The sequence below is a fragment of the Cyprinus carpio genome, chromosome A11, assembly GCF_018340385.1.
Source record: "Cyprinus carpio isolate SPL01 chromosome A11, ASM1834038v1, whole genome shotgun sequence".
In the NCBI taxonomy this organism is placed as follows: domain Eukaryota; kingdom Metazoa; phylum Chordata; class Actinopteri; order Cypriniformes; family Cyprinidae; genus Cyprinus; species Cyprinus carpio.
In genome coordinates this window covers 15,493,946-15,517,748 of record NC_056582.1, presented here as the reverse complement: position 1 = coordinate 15,517,748, position 23,803 = coordinate 15,493,946, and the positions used below count along the sequence as shown (strand labels likewise).

At 36.1% G+C, this 23,803-nt stretch overlaps 2 protein-coding genes across 2 annotated transcripts in view; both read left to right on the top strand.

Annotated features, from left to right (window-relative positions):
• Positions 1–6,313, top strand: part of LOC109083131 (constitutive coactivator of PPAR-gamma-like protein 1) — a 26,494-nt gene extending 20,181 nt beyond the window's left edge. Inside the window, exon 17 of the mRNA XM_042766485.1 lies at positions 6,228–6,313. Coding sequence (XP_042622419.1) covers positions 6,228–6,245 — 18 coding nt within the window. The 3' untranslated portion in view covers positions 6,246–6,313. The remainder of the gene's footprint in view (positions 1–6,227) is intronic.
• The window catches only part of LOC109083130 (lysine-specific demethylase phf2-like), a 24,861-nt gene extending 1,058 nt beyond the window's left edge, over positions 1–23,803 (top strand). The window contains 22 exon segments of the mRNA XM_042766486.1: positions 6,228–6,313; positions 7,157–7,271; positions 7,522–7,682; positions 7,820–7,961; positions 9,285–9,471; positions 9,852–10,014; positions 10,100–10,187; positions 11,337–11,443; positions 12,670–12,761; positions 12,863–12,952; positions 13,109–13,447; positions 13,573–13,692; positions 14,463–14,578; positions 14,816–14,886; positions 14,889–14,993; positions 15,733–15,800; positions 16,395–16,564; positions 18,856–19,157; positions 20,420–20,515; positions 20,596–20,683; positions 20,995–21,323; positions 21,526–23,803. Coding sequence (XP_042622420.1) covers positions 6,228–6,313; positions 7,157–7,271; positions 7,522–7,682; positions 7,820–7,961; positions 9,285–9,471; positions 9,852–10,014; positions 10,100–10,187; positions 11,337–11,443; positions 12,670–12,761; positions 12,863–12,952; positions 13,109–13,447; positions 13,573–13,692; positions 14,463–14,578; positions 14,816–14,886; positions 14,889–14,993; positions 15,733–15,800; positions 16,395–16,564; positions 18,856–19,157; positions 20,420–20,515; positions 20,596–20,683; positions 20,995–21,323; positions 21,526–21,614 — 3,124 coding nt within the window. The 3' untranslated portion in view covers positions 21,615–23,803.

Here is a 23,803-nt window from a genome sequence, read left to right as displayed (position 1 = left end):
CACTGTATTCATCATGACCAAAACCAGTAAGTTCAGATTTATTCGCCGCGTAGGTGCTGTGAAGCATCACTGACAGCAGCATGCAGTCGGAGCCACAGAGTTAAGCTCGATCCAATAACGGGAGTCGATCTGTAGTCTTTTATTTTGCGATTTCATCTTAAATTCCCCCCGCTGATTGTTTGTTTTCTAACCGAGAGCGGAACTTGCCCCAAGAACAGGTTTAAAATTCTGTTTCTTCAGTGTAAACAAAGAACAAGAGTTCCAGCTCACTGACTACATTTACGCGCGTTTAATTTTAACCCTTTAATGAGCCGAGTGATTGTTACAGTTCCGACGTTCCAGGCGAGAATATAACTACATCACGCCTATTATCGTTTAACGATCTAAAAGAGTGACTGTTTAACACGTACAGCGCGTTGTGAACACAATCTGCTCTCGTTGTATTTGTCAGACTGAATATGCGGTTAACTGCATTTCAGAAGTGTAAAGAATTGTTTAAATAGACACTTATGTGTTTGTTTCTGTTGGAGGGACCGAGTTTACCTCCCTCGGTGATTTTAAACCTCTGTGACCTCTATTTAAAGGGTAGGGTGACTGATTCTTTGAGCTCAGGTGAAGGGAGAAGCCAGTTATGACTAAGTTCGGCTTAAAAGTGTGTACACGCTAATGTTAATGATACGTGGTGATGACAGCAGTCTTATAGCACAAATAATAGTTTTAGACTTTTAGTTGCTCTGTTACTTTGACATTGCAGTGTTGAAGTCAAATGTTCATGATAGTGGTTATTTTTTTTATAAGCATTCACCAGTACAACATTTGTGTGTAGTAGCTATCTTAGAATTCAGTACAGTATCTGCCAATGGCATTAGTTTGGTTCTTTTTCTGCTTGCTAGCTTTAAAACACTGATAATAACCACACAGCTTCAAAATAAATAATGTTATCTATAGCATTAGCTAACTGTGCTTTATAACAGTTTTTCTATGGAAAATATACTGATGTGGTATAAGAATTAGCTTTGTTGCATACATCTTAAATTTAAACTGGTCACGCTTATGCTAAGAACATGGAAACAAAAAATACATTGTAATAAGTTACAGTTTTGACTGCTGCACTGAATCATTGAAAGTGTCACGTGCAGCAGTCATAGATATATCATAGATATTTTTTGTCTTACAAAACGCACACTGATGTTTCTCAGTACTGGATCGGCATTATTTTTGTCTAAGCAGATTTTCATGGAACTGGAACGCCTGTCATTCACAACTGTACACATTCCCCACCCTTTGCATGTTTGTTTATTAAACATTTCGGTTAATTTGATGATGCTTTCAGCTACTGATAAGAGTGTAGGACACTCAGATCCATTTAACACATTTTACTGCATTTAAATCCATTGCACATGATTCGACTGATAAGCTGTTTCATTTTATTTATTTTGATCTGGCTAATAGTTTTTAAAAGATCAGTTCTTTTGATCAAAGTGACTTCCAACTGGACATTTGTATGAAAAACCTCTGTAAGTAACTTAGGATCGGGGTTCCCACAATCATGGAAAACCTGGAACTTTGAGGAAGTGTTAAAGTTGTGTTTTCCAGGCCTAAAAAAAGGAATTAATAATGAACACACATTTTTCTAGTTTGCTCAATGCTATATTTAATGTGTGTGTGTGGCTATATTTCAATGCATGGGTTTAAATTATGTGGAGTAAACTTGCTTACAAGCCATAAAGATATATTATTCTTTTCAGGAACCTTCAAATTACTGAGTCCAAATGGTTTGTAAGAATACATATCACAAATAAAAAATAAAAAAATCATAAAAATGTATAGCTCAAAAAGTGTGGTTTTTAGCTAACCCTAAAGCTTAACTGCAAGGATACTCTTAAATCATTTAGAAATAACTTTTAGAAACTTTTTTTTTCTTTTAAACTGATCTGATGACAGATGAGCATCATCCTCAAAGATATAAAGTAGTAGTTCCACTTCCAGACTATAATTACAACTTCCTGTCGTTGCCTGTATGAATCATATAATAATTCTAGTATTTATATATGTTTCATAAATGTTTAAATAGTTCCAAAAGGTTCATTTATGATCGGCATACATTTCCATTAAGAGTAAACATGTTGATGTTTTCTGTCTTCAACAGAAATGAAGACTTTTTTTTAACACTGCTGTCTGAAACACCTCTTAACCACATGCTGCTGGTTGTGGTTGTGGGCGTGTGCTTGCGACTCTTCAGGTGGTAGTGAATCATTCCCTTCTTCACAGGGCAGAATGCCAGCTGCAAGAGCCGCATCAGATCCTAAATGAGATTTGTCCCATTAACGATAATAGCTAGTCTGTGACAGAGCAGCTTTGGCATATTGTGCAAGTTTATTAAATAAGTTATAATAATACACTGATTGCACCTGCCTTGAGGATGACTTTACATGGAGAATCATTTAGAGCTGGCGTAATCATGGTATATTCCTTAATACTTTGTTGTTGTATTTATTGAATGAATCTCTTGTACTGCAAATAACCAAAACTGTAATATTGAAGTTTTTTCTTTGTATTTGGCTTGTATTTTTGTCTGAATCTGTCATGACAGTGTGTGATCACATTGTCTTAGACTCATATTAGATGCATATGCTTCCAGGGATGGCCTCGTGCGTATTTCATTGTGATGAATGGTCTTCCAGTTTTTTTTTTTTGTTTTGTTGTTGTTGTTGTAGTTGTTTTTTTCTCAGTGAAATTTTCTTGACTGACTTTTGCCTTTGACCGATGTGAGTTACTCAAGGAGTTTTTAAATACATCTTTAACAGTCATTACATTACATTCTTGTGATTTGGGCACAAAATAGAGTATATCGTTGCTGCTTTTAAGAAGATGCTTTCTAAGATGCAACTATTTCTGGAAAGAGGTTTTGAGACTTCCTCCTAGGACTGTCAACACTTAACATACGAAATGGCTTGTAAATAAACATCATCATCATGTGCTCTGCTGCAGATCCATTGCAGGCGGTTGTTTGATGATTTAAGGTCTATTGTGCCAGCACAACAAGACGTAGTATTGAGTGTAATTTCACAGAGAGAAAGTAGTTCAGTCTTAAAGGAATCGTTCACACAAAATTTAAAATTATCTCATTACTCACCTTCCTGTTGGTCAAACCTAAATGCTGTTTTTTTTTTTTTAGAGAGAGAGATTTAAAACCAAATCAAAAAATCTTCATAGTGTACTCACAAGTAAAATAGCACACATATTATTTTCTAATGCATTTGGTCCTAATTTAATCTTGACCACTGTGGTTGTTATAAATTGTTGCATGAACCTTCTTCAAAATTCTACTTTCGTTTTCTGTGACCGTAAAAAAAAACTGGCAAATTCAGCTTTGCCATCACAGGAGTAAATGTCAATTTAAACTATATAAACAAATAGAAAACAGTTATTTTAAATAGTAATCATATTTCACAATATTACCTTTTACTTTATTTTGTTTCACTTTAAATAATTTAATTTTCACATTTAATGATTTTATTTTATCACTTCCAGTATCACACATATAAAACACTGAAACTATCAAAAGCATGTTACATATGTACATGTGATTTATATTATATATATATATATATATATATATATATATATATATATATATATATATATATATATATATATATATATATATATATATATGGAGCACAAAAGGAGAATCTTCATGCTCTTTTCTAAATAATATAGCTAGGGATGTAACGATTAACCGCAAGCCAGTCAAAAATCGATTCAAATATGTGAGGATTCAAATTTGTTGAGATGCCAAACAAATCACGATACAGTTGGAGTAGGAGTTTATGTGAATGTATCTCTGAGGGGGACTGACTGTATTTAGAAAAAAGCTTGTTGTATTTTGTTTTCATCTTGCCTCTGAACAAGGCATATTACGGCAGCATTCATAGTGTTGCTTTGTTTACAGCGGTAACCCTGGAAACACTTTATCATTGCTGTTCATCAGCGCCACCTGCTGTCAGAGAGTGAATCTGCGTCTCATTCAGCTCGTCTGCTGTTTCGTTCAGATGTCTTATGTAGCATAGTTTCACAAAACTAAAGTCAGACCATTCTGTTTTTGCTTCACATTTAGAAATTATACAAGCTAACTTAGATTCAAAACTACTCATGCTGCATCTTTGTTTGGATCATGATTAAAATCCAGTGGTTGCCTCTAATTTTAAATGAAAAGAGCACAGACAAAGCCTTAGTTTGTTTATATTTAGAGCTTTCTTTTATTTGTGTAACTTGTTTTAATTGGGGTTTGTTTTAGAATTTGGTTTTGTTATATTTCAATTTCACAAAGAAACATGCAGCAATAGCCTAATAAAACAACACCTTTTTATTTACTGTATAATGTCTTAAATCTTATTTTGTAAAAAAAAAAATCGTGAATCGAATCGTGAGTTGAGTGACTCAATACATATCTAAATATAGCACATACATACTATATGTTTTTTTTAAAAATTGGTCACTGTGGTCTATAAATTATTGGCACTTGAAAATTCTTTAGAACATCTTTTGTGTTATGTGTAAGAAAAAAATGACAAATGGGTTTGGAATGACATAATGGTGAATAAATAACTTTACAATATAAAATCTGGGGTAAACTGCTCCTTTGAATCGAAAAGGGAGTGGCCTGAGGAAAGATGAAGAACATCGAAGAGTGTATTTCACTGCTAATCCTGATGCACGAGTGGGTGGTTTGACCCTTCACACCCACATGCATTCTTTGTTGTACTGAGGCTCAGTGAGACTTGGCTCCTTTCACTTTTGCTATGATTCAAGGGTGCTGACACCCCCCACCATCTGAGAGGACAGCATGTGTGATATTCGTACTGCACGTAGTAGTTTTATACCACACTGGAGGACAGCCATAATGGACACTCCCAGTTCGGTATATGCTCATGACCCCTGAACAGCTCCTCCTAATGGCAGGAATGTGCTATAGCTACATCAGGTTTATATTAGCATAGGAAGAACATTTGCACTGCAGATGGGGTGACAAAAAATGCATACAGTTCCTATAAAATGTATACAGCTTCTTGGAGGTTTTTCATGTTTGGTTCATTTACAGCATTGAATCACAGTTGGTTAAATGTTTTTTTTTTTTTTTTTTTTTTGCTGCTGATCAGCAGATGAATGTTAATGTCAGTGTAAAGCAGATTCAAAATTCTGTCATCACCTTCTCACCCTCATGTCGTTCCAAACTTTTTTTTTCATCTGTGGAACAAAAAATAAGATATTTTAAATAATGTTGGTATATTTCAGTTCCTAATGACTTCCATTATATTTTTTAACAATACATTGGAGTTAAATGGGAACCAAAACTTTTCAGTTCTTCACAATATCATCTTTTGTGTTACATTGATGAAAGAAAAACATACAGGTTTGGAACAACATGCGGGTGAGTAAATGAAGACAGAATTTTCATTGCTGTGTGGACTGTTCCTTTAATATGACACACTAGTGCACTCAGTTGGGTTTGCAAGACAAAAATAGTTAAATAAAGATCACTTGTGTGAAGTCAAGAGCCACTAAGTGACCACTGACAACTCTGAAGGAGTTACAAGCTGAAGAGACTGTGATTGTGATACAACAACTGTTGCCTGGGTGCTTCAGCAGCTTTATGGGACATTAGTGAAGAGAAAGCCACTGTTAAAAATGTCACATGACATCTTGGCTGTAGTTTTGCCAGAAGGCATGTGTTAGATTGAAGCCAGCTGGAAGAAGGTTGATCTTGTTGGCCATCAGACTAAACGCCATATTTGGCGTAGAAGCTGAACACTGTGCATCATCAGAAATGCAACATCCCCACCGTGCAGGACTGGATTATGGAACAGGATGGTTTCCCGGGGCCTTGGACCTCCAAAACCTCAGGACATGTGGCCTTAGCCTGCCAAACAAAGCAGACCACTAGGGCCTCACTAAGGGGCAGCCATGGCCAGGAAAATAACAGTGGGAAGATGTGAGAGAAACTTGTCCACACAACGATGGTCTATAATATTTGGAGAAAGCCATCTGTTAACATTCCCATTCAGAATATGTCAGCAGAATTCCCGGCTGATTTTGAATGGCTGTCAGTGGAGAATGATTCTATGAGAACCAGATCTTGAAAGCTGATAGCTGCTGTTTCGTTTTAATATTGCGTGGATCTTCAGAAATAAGTGCAAACATATTCTGTGTTTGTTATGTTACAGCTGTGTGGGAGTGGATGAAGATGAAGCACCAGATATTGACATCTATCACTGTCCTAACTGTGAAAAGACCCACGGCAAATCCACCTGTAAGTATCTTTCCTTGATACTGTGAATGAATTAGGGTTGAATCAGGCGTTTACACAAGTCAAGTCACATTTATTTATAAAGCGCTTTATACCAAGGCAGCTTTACAGTAATAAACAGACAAATAAATCAAATGAGACAAAGTCAAATTCTACTGTAAAGAAACTTTAAAATGACAATAGGGTCATTATTCATCTCAGTGTAAAATCATCAATTATGAAATGTGTTCAGATCAGCTATAAACAGCTCTATAGAAGGCAATCGTCTCACTATTCAGTTCAGTCAGTGTTGATTCAATTCATTTCAACATGGTATTAAAATTTACCTTGGTAAAATATCATAAATAATAATTTATTATTTTACATAAAAAATAATGCATTAAATGCATATTATGCATAATGCACATTATGCAGCACAACTGTTTTCAAAACTGATAATAAAACTAATTTTGAGCACAAAATCAGCATATTTCTGAAGTAATGACTGCTGAAAATTCAGCTTTTCAAAACTGATAATAAAACTAAAATATAAACATTTATTATATATTGTTCTACAGTATTACTGTTTTACTGTATTTTTTTTTTTATATTTACTCTCTTTGTGTGTTGGGTACAATTACATTTTTATTTTCTATTAATTTAAAAATTTTCAATTTTATTTTAATTTTAAATTATTATAATTTAAATCAGTATATTTTTGTGAAATCAGAAGATGAGGGTCTTTATTTGTAGTATGAATTATTTTTGCTTTATTAAGTAACTGGTTTAAATGAAAGAGTAAAGTATATTGTGTTCACCGTGTCCAATTTTTATTTCAGTGGTTTCATGTGTTTACAATTTTAACAGTGAAAAAGAAAAAGAGCTGGAATAAGCATGACACGGGACAAAGCGGTGACGTCAGACCGGTTCAAAACGGCAGTCAGGTGTTCATAAAAGAGCTGCGCAGCAGGACATTCCCCAGGTATAGTACACCTGTGTTCAGGCACTTTTGTGAAGATCATCCCAGCCTAGCATGAAGAATTTAAAGGGCCAGTGCTCCTGATAAAGTCCTTCAGTTCATTCAGTGTCCAGAAGATGGTGCTCCATGATCAGCTTTGCTCAGGCTCTGAACTTTTCCACCAGACATGTGAAAAAGATTCCAGTATGATGTCTTGGAGAGAATGTATAGGTGACTGTAGGTAGCATACTGACGGTGTCTTTTTCCACTGCAGTTCAGAAGATGTGGTGGTCAAGCTGTCTGGAAGTCAGCTGACGTTGGACTACCTTGAGGAGAATGGATTCAATGAGCCAATTCTCATCCAGAAGAAAGATGGGCTGGGGATGGCTATGCCTGCACCCACATTCTACGTCAGCGACGTGGAAAACTATGTTGGTAAGTGGTTAGGGAGATAAAATAAAACCAACATTCCTCTTTTTTGATGATCAGTATGGAAATATATCTTCCTCTCGAGAATGTATGTGAAATATGTTTATGTTGTTCTAATTGATTTCTACTTTTTTCGTTTAAAGGACCTGATGTTCTTGTGGATGTTGTTGATGTAACCAAACAGACACAAAGCAAAATGAAGTTAAAAGAGTTTGTTGATTTTTACTACAGCACAAACAGAAAGAAAGTTTTAAATGTGACCAACCTAGAGTTTTCAGACACAAGGTAAGCAGTCCAATTCAAAGTGAATTGGGTTGTGAACATTTCGGAAGTCTGTACAAATACCAGTGACGTTTTTTCTTTTGTTTTTTCTTTTTCTTTTTCTTTTAATACAGCAAAAATGAATACACACATGCACACATTTATTTATTTTAAAGGTCATTTATTAACATAAATACTAGCAAACTGAATGGCATTTAGCTTTCTAGTTTCTCTCAATTAAATAAACTGTACTTCAATTTTAAAAATTACTTCAGTTTTTTTCAAGTAATAATGAAAAACTAATTTTATTCAATTTTTCACATTTTACAGCAGAATCAAGTAACAAAAAACATTTGAAAAAAATACAAACTCTGAATGTCAGTATAATATAGTAGTGTAATAGAGCTGTGCAATTAAATCAAAATAGTTTCGATGTCAATTGCGCCTTCCAACGATTATGAAAATACAATAACTGAGATAAGATGATTATTGTGCCCCATTCTGCCCCTTTCCAGCAGTGCACTTTCACTCTTCCATAAAAGCCCAAACTTCATGTGCAAATCAGTAAAATGGGACATACTTGATTTGAATGTTTATTAGATTTATTTGTGCTTTTAAAAGCGTGAAAGAGATTTTGCACTTATGTGCATGCTCTCCGGCACAGAACAACACAGACAAGTAAAGTGAACTTTTACATTAAGGTATGTGCCAAAACAGTCAAATACACACAAAAATGTGTCAAAATGCGGCGCTTTGTGTTAATTCATGTAAACCTTTGTCAGTTATGTCTTAAGTCAACGTAAACATTTGAGAATGAAAATGCATGTGTAGCAGTATATCAATAGAATCCAGCTCTTAAAGCATCAAGAGTATTCCTTCTGCCGTCTATGTGCTTAATATTAATCAAACAATAAAATACAGAGAAAATTACTCACTGCTCTTGACTGAAGGACATTTGTAGCTTTGATAAGAAACAAAGGAAGTTTAATTCTTACACTGAAGACTCTGCCGTTTTATTTTACATTCGATTATTCAATTTCTGTAGTAGGCTGTTAGTTGAATACTTTAGACTTGCATAAAAAACTTAAAGCACTGTTTGTTTTGTTTGTATCTTTTTTTCTATTGTATTTGACCTTTGCTTTTTTTTATTGTTATTACTGGGTGCTTATTTATTTTTAATTAAATTTTGTCGACTTTTTGTTTTACTTGTAATTTAATCAACCAATATTGATCAAAATAAATTTGATTAAGACTTTTGTCATAATCGAGCAGCACTAATGTGTCATTTGAAACATACATTTATTGGAGTTGGGTAAAAGGAATAATTTACTATTCTTCCTTTTATAGAATGGCCAATTTTGTTGAGAGTCCGCAGATAGTTCGGACGTTGTCCTGGGTGGAAAATTACTGGCCTGACGATGCATTGTTGGGGAAGCCCAAAGTGTCCAAATACTGTCTCATCTGTGTGAAAGACAGCTACACAGACTTCCACATTGAGTGTGGAGGTGCCTCTGTGTGGTATCATGTACTTAAGGTGACTCCTGCGTGTTATATCTCAATGCTCCTTATTACCAAGACAAAAAAGTATTACAAATTTGTATTCATTTTTGAAATGTATAATTTTTTTCATCTTAACTCTTACCATAGTTTTACTTAAAAGAAGTGCTGTATTTTTTTATTATTTTAATGTATATAATTTATTGATTAATGGATTATTCAGTTATTAATATGGTGTGAAGTAAAAAAAAAAAAAAGTAATTTGTTGAGCAACAAATTTATATTGCATTTAACAATTAACAGGTCATGTTAGTACATAAGATTAAACACATTTTAAGAACATTTTATTGTGTGGTTCTCTGAAATATTGTTGTATATTTTATGTTGAACTGTGTATTTCATCTGTGTGTTGTAAAGGGAGAGAAAATCTTCTTTCTGATCAAGCCCACTTCTGCCAACCTTTCTCTGTACGAGCGCTGGAGGTCCTCCTCCAACCACAGCGAGATGTTTTTTGCTGATCAAGTGGACAAGTGTTACAAGTGCACACTGAAACAAGGGCAAACTCTTTTTATTCCATCAGGTGAGATATCAGGGTGCTGATAATTAGATTTGACGTTTAAATGACTCTAAGATAACAACATTACCTTGTTTTTATTTAATGGCAGGTTGGATTAATGCAGTACTGACTCCTGTAGACTGCTTAGCCTTCTCCGGGCATTTTGTCCACAGTCTGAGCGTGGAGATGCAAATGAGGTCAGTGATCTGCCCTTTTTTCTGTAAAACAAGCTATGTATTTAATTTTTTATAGGTTCAGAGTATGCATCAAAGTGAGACGAATGTTGCATTTGATGCAATGTTGGATTAGCAACATCTCACTTGGTTACAGACCAGAACTGTAGTGTATTAAAGGTTGCTGATTTAACTATATATATTAAGTTTTAGGTATGCAATGATTCATTCAACTCGCTATGCAATATGATTCATGATACTGATTTCACGTTACGATTTTCTGACAATTTGTTTTTAACAAAATGTGATTTAAGACAAATTATAAATGAAAAGATGTTGTTTTATTAGTGCTTGGACAAAATGATTTCTTTGTGAAACTGAAATATGAAATTTTAAAACAAACCCCAAATCTAATAAATAACACAAATAAAAGACATCTCTTAATATAAACTAACTAAGGCTTTGTCTGTGCTCTTTCCATTCAGTTAGAGGCAACCACTGGATTTTAATCCTGATCCAAGCAAAGATGCTGCATGAGCAGTTTTGAATCTAAATTAGATTGTATACTTTTGAAATTTGAAGCAAAAACAGTATGGTCTGACTTTAACTTTGTGGAATTATGCTACATGAAACATCTGAATGAGACAGAAACAGTAGACGGGCTGTATGAGAACGCAAATTCACTCTCTGACAGCAGGTGGCGCTTATGGAACAGCAGCAATATAGCAATAATATGCATTATACAGAGTCAAAGTGAAAAGAAAATATCATCTAAACGTTTCTACAGTTCTCCTCAGAGATACATTCAAATAAACTCCTACCCCCAAATAATATCAATTCATTTAATATTTCAACTGATTGGAATCGTCATTAATTTATTTTATTTTTCAAGTGATTGGGGTTTTGGCTATTGCCATTTTAAATGTTATTACATGCAGTTTGCCATATGCAGTTTGCAATTGAATGACGGTGGGTGGTGGTTGATTTGATTGAATCAATCGTGAGTCAATCGCTCTTTATTTATTTGTTGTTACTTGCTTGTTTATGTAGAGAAAGCGGGAAAGTCTAGAGTATTTGCTTTTGCCCTCTGAAGTGCTTTTCTCACATGTGTGAGACCACGATTTCCTCTCAAGGCATACTTTTCAGTAATCCTCCCTTTGCTTCTCCACTCAGAGCATATGAGGTAGAAAAAAGACTCAAAGTTGCCAGCCTCACTCCATTTCCAAACTTCGAAACAGCATGTTGGTATGTAGGGAAATACTACCTGGAGCGGTTTAAAGGTGAGTGATTAATATAAATAAATAAATATAAAAACCTTATTTTTTATTTGGCTTGTTTATAGGTCTTGTAATTTCACAAAACTAACAAGTACAAAAGAACAAGGGTCAATTTCACTGCATGCATTTACGTTATTGCATGCTTAAATCATTCACAGCAAAACTCCCACGTGTGACTCCTCTAAAATGGCTTCAAAGGCTTTGTTTTCAAAAATTTCCTTTCCATCCTGCACAGCACAACATTTATCTGTAACTTTGGGACTGGATATAAAAAGATCTAATGCAAGGTAGACTCAAATGGCTTCCTTCTCCCCTGCTTTGTGCGTGATCCTGAAAGGGGCCTGCTGAGCAGATGAGGAGGGTCTGGATAGCTGGCATATTATTGCAGTCATTAGATTGGTGCATCGCGGAGTTCACAGATGATTAGCTTCAAAAGGCAGAATCACTTGCTCCATTACAACCCGGTGTTTAAACTCCCCTCATCTGGCCTTGGACTGTGTGTTTATATTTCCACTATTTTACCCCATCACGTTACTTAATTTTGCCAGATTGCTGTAGAGCGCACATTACAAAAAGGACCGCAGTGGGTCTCCGAGCTATCTGATGTTCAGATGGGGGAACTGGCTTTCAAGGTCATCTTTTCAAGGGTCCAACTCTCGTGTGTGACTTTAGGTAGAGGGGAAAAAAGTCCTTGGCTCCTGGCCCATGCAGCAGGCTGACTGGGCCACCGCCAGCTCTATTGCTTCTCTTCTCATTTCACTATTTCAGCTTTCACTTTATGCTCATGTTATTAATTTAAATACAGTGTGGAATATATTTCCTGTAGTGGCTGTGTATCCAGTCCAATGTAATCAGTGTTGAAGCCGGTGCTCCAAAAAGGCACAAGACTGTTTTTAGGCCCCACTGGATTGAAGTAATCAGTTTGATATATGAATGGCCTTTGTTATTGAACAGGTTCGGTTGAAAATGTAGTGCATTTTTATTTCTGGTGTAATGTTTCCCTGCTTCTTTTAGTGAGTTTCATGCTCTGAGCGTTTCTGACAGGGCGACCACAGTCCTAGACATTGCTGCTAATGATTTATGGAAAGTTGGACCTTTCGCCAATTTGCCTATTTAGAAAACAGCCCTTTCTAGAGAGGGTCTTATGTTACTAATACAGCACTAGATGAGAGTTTGGATCCAGATGGGAATAATGGACACTGATGCAAAATTTCCTGAACATTTTGCAGGTTTACATAAAGCAAACAAGCAGCCACCACCTTACTTGGTACATGGTGCCAAAATTGTCAATGGAGCATTCAGATCATGGACTAAAAAACAGGTACATCTTGCTGCAAATTGTTGTATTTTTGATATTCTGTCGTTTTGCTTATTTAAATGATTTAACCTGACCGTGACTCTTGCTTTTGTCTTTTTCCAAAGGCTCTTTTAGAACATGAAGATGAGCTTCCTGAAAACATGAAGCCAGCACAGCTCATCAAAGACCTTGCCAAAGAGATTCGGATTTCAGAGGTGAGATGTTGCAAAGTCATTGGAGACTTGTCTTTGCTCTCATTTATTCAGATATGATCTTGATTTTAATTACGTAGAATTTCTTTGTAAATGTTCAATCAGCTTTTGTCAGAATCAGTAACGGTTGACAACTTCTCCACTATGTCTTTGACTCAGAACGCAACAAAAGCCATAAAGAGTGAACCCAGCAACTCGAAGCCCCCAGCAGAGGAACCCCCATCTGCTCCATCAGAACCAGAAGAACCCATGTCCCCTGCCCACATCTCCACCCCCACAAGAGATAAGCCAGCCAGGAAGAAAGCCACAAAGCCACCCAAACCACCCAAAATGCCCAAGGCACCCAAACCACCGAAGGAACCCAAAATAAAAGAAGGTGGCAAAAAGAAAGCGAAGAAAGCTAAAGAAAGTATTTTACCTGAGAAAAAGCCCTCAAGTCTGGCAGCTCTTGAATCCCATGCAAAGGATATCCTAAACAAGATGGACCAGCCCAAAAAAGTAAAGGTTTTTCAGCCCTATAATATTCAATAAATATTCATGTATTTGAAATGATGCTCTAGAACTGTCATATGCACTTTTAACTATTTATAATATCCAACTTTATTGTCGCTCACATTACACAGCTGGTGAAGACTGGGATGAGTATTATGGAGAAAGAGACGAGTAAACCGAATGACGTTGATAAGTTTAAAATGATTCGAGAGCATAATAAGAACAAGACGGAGGCCAAATGGAAATATAAGGTACGTTTGTTAGGTTTATGATGTAAAGAAAGCAATGACTGTAATGAATAACTCTGAGTCGTTGTGTAATGCATGCGTAATGATTTCCTTCACTGCAACATAAATTAGTGCTAGAGCGAAGCTTTGAAAGTCCATGCAAATGATATCCAAACCCTGACAAGTTGAAAAGTAGCACAGAGGGCTTTGGGATCATCCAGAAGTGATTTACACATTTCAGATCAAAGCAATCAGCAGAAATAACTCTGCGGCTCAGTCACTCTCTCTGTTCTGGGCTCATCAAATCAGCAGAACCCTTCACCCAGGCTCAGAGTTTACCTAATGCTTTAATGCTATGTCATATCCCCAACATGCCAGCAAAGTATTTACATATGCTTTCATTTCTGCTATAAACATGAGTGTGTTGTGTCATTATTGTTGGATAACATAGGATGGCTTTTGTAGGAAAAGCTTAATTCTGGTGAACGGAAGGCATTACAGGGCTTTCGTTCAAGGGGAAAAATTCAATGCCAGACAGCCCAGGAATGTTCGTAGTTGCTCCAAGTCTCCTGATCCGAGTGCTCCTTTGCCACTTGCCAAACATTTGCAGATGGAGAGGAGTCTCTGCTAGATAGTCTTCAAGGTCATCAGCCACGGTGGCTTCAGTCTTTGACGTCTGATCACAGTGTGGACGTGGCTGACAGATAGAGGCTGACAGCAAAGACCTGTGAAATGTAAGACGGGAAGAGTTTCAGTGCAATGATTGTTGTTTGGTATTTCTTTTCGTCTTTCAGAATAGCAAACCCGATTCGTTATTGAAAATGGAAGAAGAGCACAAATTTGACAAAAGTCTACTCAGCCATAAAGACAATAAATTTGCATTTTCATTGTCAAATAAGAAGTTGTTAGGGTAAGTGCAGTTGTATTGAAGTTAATTCAGGCATGCATCATTCACTTAACCAGTTAATTTAGCTAAATTATATATTTTTTTCATGCATTTGTGTTTAAACTAATAATTTGTAAATGCATTTATAAATATGTTAATTCAGTTGACTACCCTAATTTTGAGCAATTCTGTGTCTTTGCACCAGATTGTCTCTTCTGACAATCCCAACTAATGTTCTTTTCAATCATCTGGCTTTCTCAGATCAAAGATGCTCAAGACCCAGACCAATTCAAGTGTTTTTGGCTCAATACAGAACATTAAGGAAGAAAAACCAAGCCTGTGAGAGACGAGTATGAGTATGTCTCTGATGAGGGGGAGCTTAAGATTGACGAATTCCCAATCAGGAGGAAAAAGAACGCAGTCAAGAGAGACTTTTCCTGTAAGGTTTCTTGATATGTGATCTGGGCCAGGGTGAATTTCTGATGACATAAAACATCATTTAAGAGCAAAAATTGTTATAGACTATATAATCAGGCCCAGATGGAATCTGCAGACTTCTGTTGCATTTTGTACACTGATTTTGGACGGCTATCTACAGAAATGAGTGTTAAACAGAGTGGATAGTACTATGGTCCTATTGGTATTTGTAGTTTAATAAAATCAATCAGAATTTTGAATAAACAAACACACAAGGGGCAGGGCAAGGGTCCAAAATTAAATCAGCAAATGAAAAGTGAATTTAGTAAAATTGTACTGGTCATAAATGTTTCTTATTGGCCATGAAACCGTTTTTCATTATATTAGTTTTTAACTAATATTTTGTCCTAATAATCTTTTTCTTGCATTAGTAGCAAACAGCTCAGGTCATTGTGTTACAGATATACAGACACAAGGAATATTTAAAAAAGAAAAAAAAAATCCTAGTTAAAACTTGCAATAAAGTTACTGGCCATTTAATTTAATAACAGTTTTTGCTTGTATTTGGCAATGGTAATTTTGGTCCCTGGGTGATGCATATGTAGAAATTTTTGAGTGACATGCATTGAAATTAAATCTGCTACTGCTGATTCTATATGGGCCTGCTTATAAGAGAAACACTGGTCTATTAACTGATTAACAATAAATCTTATATTTCATGCTACGTGAGAATAATCCCTAACATCTGATGTTATTTACAGTTTTATCAAACATCAAAGAGCCCATTCAGCCAGCGAAAAAGCCAAAGCTACAACAGTCGGACATGAAGGTGAGCATAAACTCTATTTGGATGGCCCGGTCCAATGTTATTTAACAGAACATCCATAATATTTCTCTTTAATCAGACAGTGGTAATAACATTAAAAGGCTGACTGACAGTAAACAGGAAGAAATTAGGACAAACTCCAAATCTCCAATCTTTATTTCACGAAGTAGCTGATTAATTCCTTCTGGATGCATTTAAAACATTGCAGCACTGATGTTCTCGGCTTGCAATAATTCACCCATAATGTTCCAGCTTAAACCAACATACGGCACAAATCAAAGAGAGCAAGCTGCAAGACAGAGCCAAATATCACCTCAAAACTGATGAAGGAAATAGCTGTGGACTGAATCAAATGAGAGTGAGAAAGTTAATCACGACAGAGGCCCACAGGCGAACTATGTGAGGGGTTACAGGAGGTTACAGGATATACCAATAAAAAAACCACAAACCTAAAAAAAATCATATGCATTTAGGTCAGGGTATATTATAATGTATTTTGCTAAAGCAAAACATTTACCAGCTTCGTATGTATGCTTTGATACTTTAAATTGTGCACATCTTGTCAAATAGTGTATGTTTATACTATTGTCATTTCAGAGTCCAGATTCATCAGATGAGGAATTGCTCCACATAGACACAGAGGCCAAGACGGAGGTCAAAGGTCGCAACTCCAAGGTCTCTAAGAATAAAGGGGGCAGTTCAGCAGGGATTCTGGATCTCCTACAGGCCAGCAAACAAGTGGGCGGCATTGACTACAGCAACAACAGGTACACACATGACTGTTTTCCATATGCGTATGAAAGGCTAATAATGTTAATAAGGCTTAATAGGATAATTTCTTACTGTATTTTAGTTTTGCTTTAGTATTTTTAGCAGCAGAACTTTAAACGTCTGTGAATTTTAGCATGGTATACTTGGGCATGCTGAGAAAACCGGCATTATAAATAGTTTCCGAGAAATTTCATCCCTCTAGCACTGCATTACATTTCATAATATAATCCATAGCCTTCTGTTTTTGTGTAGACTTAGTTTTGTGCAATAAAATTGCACAATATTTGTTGACTTGAATATGTCAATTTTGCATTCAAGCTTATGTTTTTAAAATGTTTTAAACACATGTAGACAGACATCGTTGGCCCTTGCACTGCATCTAACGGTTTGTTTCAAGTTAAAACTGTTTAAAAATACATGGCTTTAGACTTTGCATTCGGTTCCATATTGTTTTACTCCATCTAACACAAGAATGTGTCTTGTGTCAAAAATCTTGACTAGTATCTGATGTACATGACCTTGAAATAGTGTCATGTTACAAGGCTTCCTAAAGCGACTAGTTGTTTAGACAATCCATCGACTGGTCAGTTTTGCACATCCTTAGTTCATATGTTTTCATGATTCATGTGGTATGTTTGTACATCACACACGCTAATGTGATGGAGTATGTAGTATGGATATGTTTTGTCTTTGGCTGAGGGCCATAGGGAACATACAAATTATGATGAAGCCTGTTCCTGACCCTTAAAGAACTGAAACACGTCATATTTCTAGCTTAACTGTTAGTTCTTAAACTTCACACTGTAAACACGTCGAGCACAGGCATTTCTTCATCTGTCGAACAATGGCGAAAGTAATAGATTGCACGGTTCTTTATAAGCGGTTTACATGTGCTGGCATTATTTGTTTAATCCCTCTGCACTATTAATTTGTCAAATACAGCGAAAGCTTCAGGCCATTCCTCTTCATTTTACTGTTTGCTGTTTTGGGCACATTTTTGATGGTCTATTTCCACTGCGCTGAAAGCTGCAAATCAGCTCAAACACAAAATGAGAACGAAAACATGGCTAAAATATGTTAATTTCTCAAATTATTTTTTCTGCTTTTAAACCTGACATATGACTGCAGGATTGTGGGGAGGAAATGCCTCCAGTCAGTTGCGACCACATTAAACGAGCTCTTGACTCATTGTTCCACCTCACTGGTTAATCACTTAATAGGTGGTAATCTGCACAGGCTAAATCCGTATTTTCTGCTGGTTACCTCAAGCTCAAAAGCAGATGTGGACACAATAGTCTTCTCAGTTCACACGGCAGAATCTTCTTCTGACATGAAAAGATTTACAGTATAGGAAGAGATTTATATGATGAGCAAATTAAATTTGTGGGAAATGAGCGTTTTAGTGACAGGTAAGATAGAAAAGCATTAGTGAGAGTGGTTTATTGCTTGAGCAGATGTTGCTGTAATAGAACAGGTAAGTTCTGGCTCGTGCTTTCAGTTTTGGTTGAGGTGGTTTCACCTGTTAGCTTTACATGATTAAATATAATTACCAGAAATCAATGCCATACCTCAGCTGCAGTGGAAATGACATCAAAAGATTTCTATGGTGGTTTAAAGGTGATATGTGTAATGTTTTCAGTATTATAATATGTATAATATTTCAATATTATATAGTATTTTTTATTTTACTATTTTTAATATGCACAGTTGACTGTGTGAAATATTTGCAATTAATGAGTTTTAGTAATTTTATTTGGTTTTGATAGTTTTATTACCTTTTTTTATAGTTTACAGCAACAACACTGGATGTTGCAAAAAATGGTGGATGGAAGCACTAAGATGCAAATAGAAATTTAATAATGCACATAGATAAAACATATTTGCGTTTATTTATTCATTGGTTGAAGACGTGAACATTAACTACAATGGAAACATGTTTACTTGATAATGAAATCATAAATGTGCATCAAAGTGCCTCAAGTCATGTGGTAGAATAATGTGGCCTGGAAATACTGCTTTTCTTGATTGAGATATTTTAATATAAGTTTTAATAAAAGCTTCTTGACTTACCCAACCATTGGCAGCTGTTTGGGTCTATTTGTCTGGGGAATCTGTCTGATACACTAGCTGTGCAGAAATTACACATTTCACCTTTAAGTGTCCATCTCCAACCTCGTTGCTTCCCATCATCCGACTCACTACCTAAAACTCGAATCGCTTCTCATTCCCAATGACACTCGGAGTAATGGACGTGTGTGTTGTGTATTTCTTATTGATGGACTTACAGTCAGCCACCTGCATCCCCCAGCACACAGGAGGCCATCCAGGGCATGTTGTCCATGGCTAACCTGCAGTCATCAGACTCTTGTCTGCAAACGTCCTGGAGCAATAGCCAAGCAAAGAACAACTCGCACAGCAGCACAGCCAGCAAGAAGCCGAGCAGCGTGGCCGGAGCAACGGCGAGCAACAGCAAGCGGCCGGCCAAACGCTTGCCCAAAAAGACGATAAAGAGCAGCAGCGTGGACAGTTTGGACATGTTCGATGATGACCAGGACCACTTGGACGCTTGCTTTAAGGATTCTGATTACGGTAAGTTCTTCAAAGGGATTCTTTTACTGTGCTTAAAGTGATAGTTCACGCAAAATTGACTTTCTTTCTTCTGAGGAACACATTTGAAAAATGTCTCAGTGTATTTGTTGTCCATACAATTAAGTGGTTTAATGTTGTTTGGACCCCAACATTTAGAAGAAATGAAGTCATGCAGGTTTGGAATGACATGAGGGTGAGTAAATGATGACATTTTAATTTTCGGCTGAACTATGCCTTTAAGAACCCATTTGGAGAACAGATTGCAATTCTCTCGTAGCTTCATCTTGGATAGCTTGTTTGCACTATTATCAAGACCAATTAGTTCCTCTGAGACAATTTGTCAAGGATGTTTCATGATGACTTGGAATTGCCCAGGTGCCCTTGGAGCAAAGCCAAACAGTGTAAATCTGCTCTATCCACGTTCTGATTAGAGTTTGATTTTGACTTAAGGGTTCTCATTCACGGCAAAGTGACAGGCGTGTTTACTCTCAGCTAGAACTTTTCAATCCCTCCTTTCCGAGTGGTCTCTTTTATAGCTTTTGTGAACCCCTTCCAAGAACAGCAAGACCATTAGTAGCCTGTTAATAATCCATTAGCATGAGTTTTAAACTGTTGTTTTAAATGCTTTTTGATCTGATACCCTAATTAGTCATTACTAGCACGCACATTCCCGTTTGGACTCACACTAAGAGAGAGTTTTATCAAACACACGAGCATTCCTCATTTCTGTAAACATTTTTTTCTTTGTCTTGATAATTTAATTGTTGGAAATTGCGTGTTCCTGAGTAGTTGAGTTCAAAGAAGCTAGGTGCATGCAGGCCGAGGCAGGGCAAGGAACAGCTGCCGTGCATCTGTGTCACGCTAACATCCTGTCCAATGAGAAAATACTTAAAACTGTAGTTTATTGAGTGCAAAAACAGGGTGGTTTCTCATGTACAAGCTATGTGTTTAAAATGAATGTTTTTCGACATTGCACATTTACATTGCTTTCTTTAGCGACTTTAAACCATACATATGGCGTTCCAAAAAGAGAATGGTGGCATTCTGTAGAATTAGTTAACTTTTACTTTTTGTAATCATGCAATTTTTTTTTTTTTTTTATAGAGACAATAGTTAAATTATTGTATACAATTTATTTAAGTATTGTTGTTGTTGTTATGATTATTTAGAATTTATTGTTCTTGATTTTATCATGAATATAGCCTTAGATGCTGATATGGTGTTAAATGATAATTATGTTTCTCCCCCCACCCTTCCCCCAGTTTATCCGTCTCTGGAATCTGAGGAAGACAGTCCCATTTTCAAATCAAGATCCAAAAAAAGGAAAAATACAGATGACACTCCATATAGTCCAACAGGTAGTGCAGAGTCTACAGTTTCAGGTGGGAACCTGAGTATAAAAATGTAATCACATGGAATTATTCTCATACTGTTGCAGCACGAGTTGGGCCTACTGTACCGCGACAGGAGAGAGGAGGAGAGAGAAGATCTGGGGGGGGGGCGTGTGTGGTGTATATAGAGACAGGGTTTTGGGATGTGGGGGATATATTTTGTCTTATGGTTTTAGATTTTTGTTTTTTAGTTCATTCAGTGCAACTCAAATGTTTATATCAACAATATCTGATATTTGTCAGGGCATTTAATCTGTCAACTTTGTGGCACTGACCATGTGAACTCCTATGAGCACAAGATGGTTTTTGGATCATTTTCAAATCATGCTGGAGAACATGTTCATCAGGTTTTATGCAGCTTGAGTGTGATTAAAGTAAAAGAGATGAATACCAAGAAATTCTGAATCCTTTCGAATAGCTTCCATTATTATAGAAACATCTGTAAGACTAAATGAACCTCCTAACTAGTTCTTGCTACAGGAGGAGCAGAAGATCAAGAAGAAGAAAAAGAGTACCAAAAAGAAGCCCATGGCTGTAGAGGAGCCTCACAAACTCTCTCAGGACAGCAGCTCTCCAGAACCCACGCCGGACTCTGAGACCAACCAGGGCGACCATGAATACAGCACTGGAACGAGCAAGACCGCCGGCAGCTCACAACCCATGGCCCCCGGAGTCTTCCTCAGCCAGAGACGGCCTTCATCATCATCGTCATCTCAGAACACCTTATCTGTCCCGCCAGCAAAAGTCGAACGTGGGAACTCGACGGACTCCAAAGGTGATTTTGGCCAAAACATAAATAGGATTTTCTTTGATGTTTAAAGGTTTCTTTATGTTGCGTTGGCCAATATGAGAGTTGCAATTTCTGGCTCTTTAAGAATTTATTGACACAGCTGTGGCTTAATAATGTATTGCTGTGATCATAGAGTTGCAATGTTGTTGTTGCATATGCTAATCATTTTACTTTGTCTCGCCCACAGCCAAGCGGCTAAAGAAAGGAATGGCAACGGCCAAACAGAGACTTGGAAAAATCTTAAAGATTCATCGTAACGGCAAGCTCCTGCTGTAACGTGGACAATGGGCGACTCAGGCGTTCTCCTGATGTTTATGGACCCGAGGACTGATCCCTCCCTCCCTCGATGAGCTGGGATGAGAGCATAAGGACAGAAACAGAAGGGAATGCGAACAGGATCCCACAAGTTTTCAATTTCTAAGAAGAACATAGCTCAGATAGGTTTTTGCCTCTTCTTTTACTTTATAATTTTCAGATATGAAAAATGTACAGAATACCTGCTATTAATATTTTGTAAGAAGAATTTGTCTTGTTTTACTACAGCTATCAGTTTATCAGGGGTTGCTAATATATTCTAAGATACAGTACATAGCAGTCATTCCAAGATAAAGAAAGTATCCCTTGCATGTATTCCATTTGCATGCATTGTTTTGAGGAGGGGAAAGAGTTGGTGGTAGGTTGCAAACAAGAAATTCATTACTGCTTTTTGGATGTGGCTTATCATTGTCTTTTTTTTATTTTTTAACAAGTATACTGAAGAAATGATGAATTTCACAACTGGCGGGTGATTTTAAACTCCCTCATTTGGAATTTACTTTCCTTGATTTTTAAGCAAAATAGCATTTTTATACGCATTACCTACACAGGACAGCTGAAAAAGTACTTTTCTGTTTGCTAAGCACTATCACAGATAATATTTATTGACCTAATATAAGTGTACATGTCATAGGTAGTTTGAAGCCAGAAGGCACTTACAAATCTTCAGTGAAGCACAAATATGAACTCATATTTTTAGTAATGTTGTATATCTTAACAGCTATTTTAAAATGACAGTTTTTCAAAAAAAAAAAAAAAAATTGTGGGGAAAAACTGTGTGTATATTTTGACAAATCATTTAACATGCATATCGTTAAACCAGATTTTCACTAAATTTCCCCCGTGTTGGTCTAGCAAATCAGTGTATCACATGAAAAAAAAAAAGTCATGCTAAACTTTCTTTTACTGAATTGTTAGCACATCTATTAAAATGTTATTTATATATTTTTGTTGTTTTTAGACATTGATACTACAATCAGTTTTATGTCATGCTGTTTTTTTTATTGTTTGACAATGTAGCTCTTATTACGGTTCTATTTTATGATACAAAACACTCGCCAAAAATAATGCAACACTACATGAATGGGATCTCTAGCACTGATGATAAGCCTCATCCATGACATTTCACTACATGGGGATACTTTCTCTCTTCTGTTTGTTTCACAGGCAGCACCAATTACCCTAGAATGAAATATGCATTTGCTTCACAGTACAGTATGTAGAATGTAGCCTGTATATAGCTTTTTAAATGACTACTTTTTGTATCCTTTTTTCCTTAATACTTCATTATACATTTTTACTAGTTTTTGCTAATTACAGACAAAAATATATATAAAGATATAGAAATAATCATTACCTTTTAAAATTTTTGTTAGATACACAATAGCTGAACTTTTTTTAACCATTGTTTTCATTTCATTCTGTTACATTAGACAAAAGGTGTTGCCTGGAGAACAAAATAAACAGTGTAACATTTATTCTCATATGGCCTTACATGCAGAAAAACATGTGTATTATTATTCATTTATGATGGGGGAGAAGAAGAAAAAAATCACAGTTTCTATGACCAGCCTGACATTTGAGCTAAAATACCCCTGATGGATTTTAAAGTTATTTTACTAGCACCTTGTGAAGTGTTTTCTGTGTCAGTGATGTAAGTTTGTAGCCTTTTATACTTGTATAATACTTAAGAGGTTTTGTTTTAAATATTTTATCAGTCTGTGAGCCCCTTAGGACACTTATATCATTAACATTGGGCGATAGTTCCTTTTTTTTTTTTTTTGTCTTAGCAAAACCACGTCTTTATTGTTTTCATCAAATCAAGTGCAACTGCTCATCAATACGCAATGTTACATTATTATTAAGCAGCTATTTTAAAGATCCATACCATCATGCCATGAGTTTTATTTTGGTAAAAGAGCATATACATTCTTAACCAGGTTTACTGTGCTCATTAATTGCAGTGTTTTAGTTACCAATGTAAATCTTGTATCCACCTTTCCGAATCGAAACACTCAGAATCTTTGTCAATGGAACTATTTCAGGTTTTTATTTGTACAAAATGTGTGTTGCTTTGTTGTGGTTTATTTTTATATGTTCAAACAATTAAATGCATCCACTGTTTCATGGCAGTGAATGATACTTTTGTA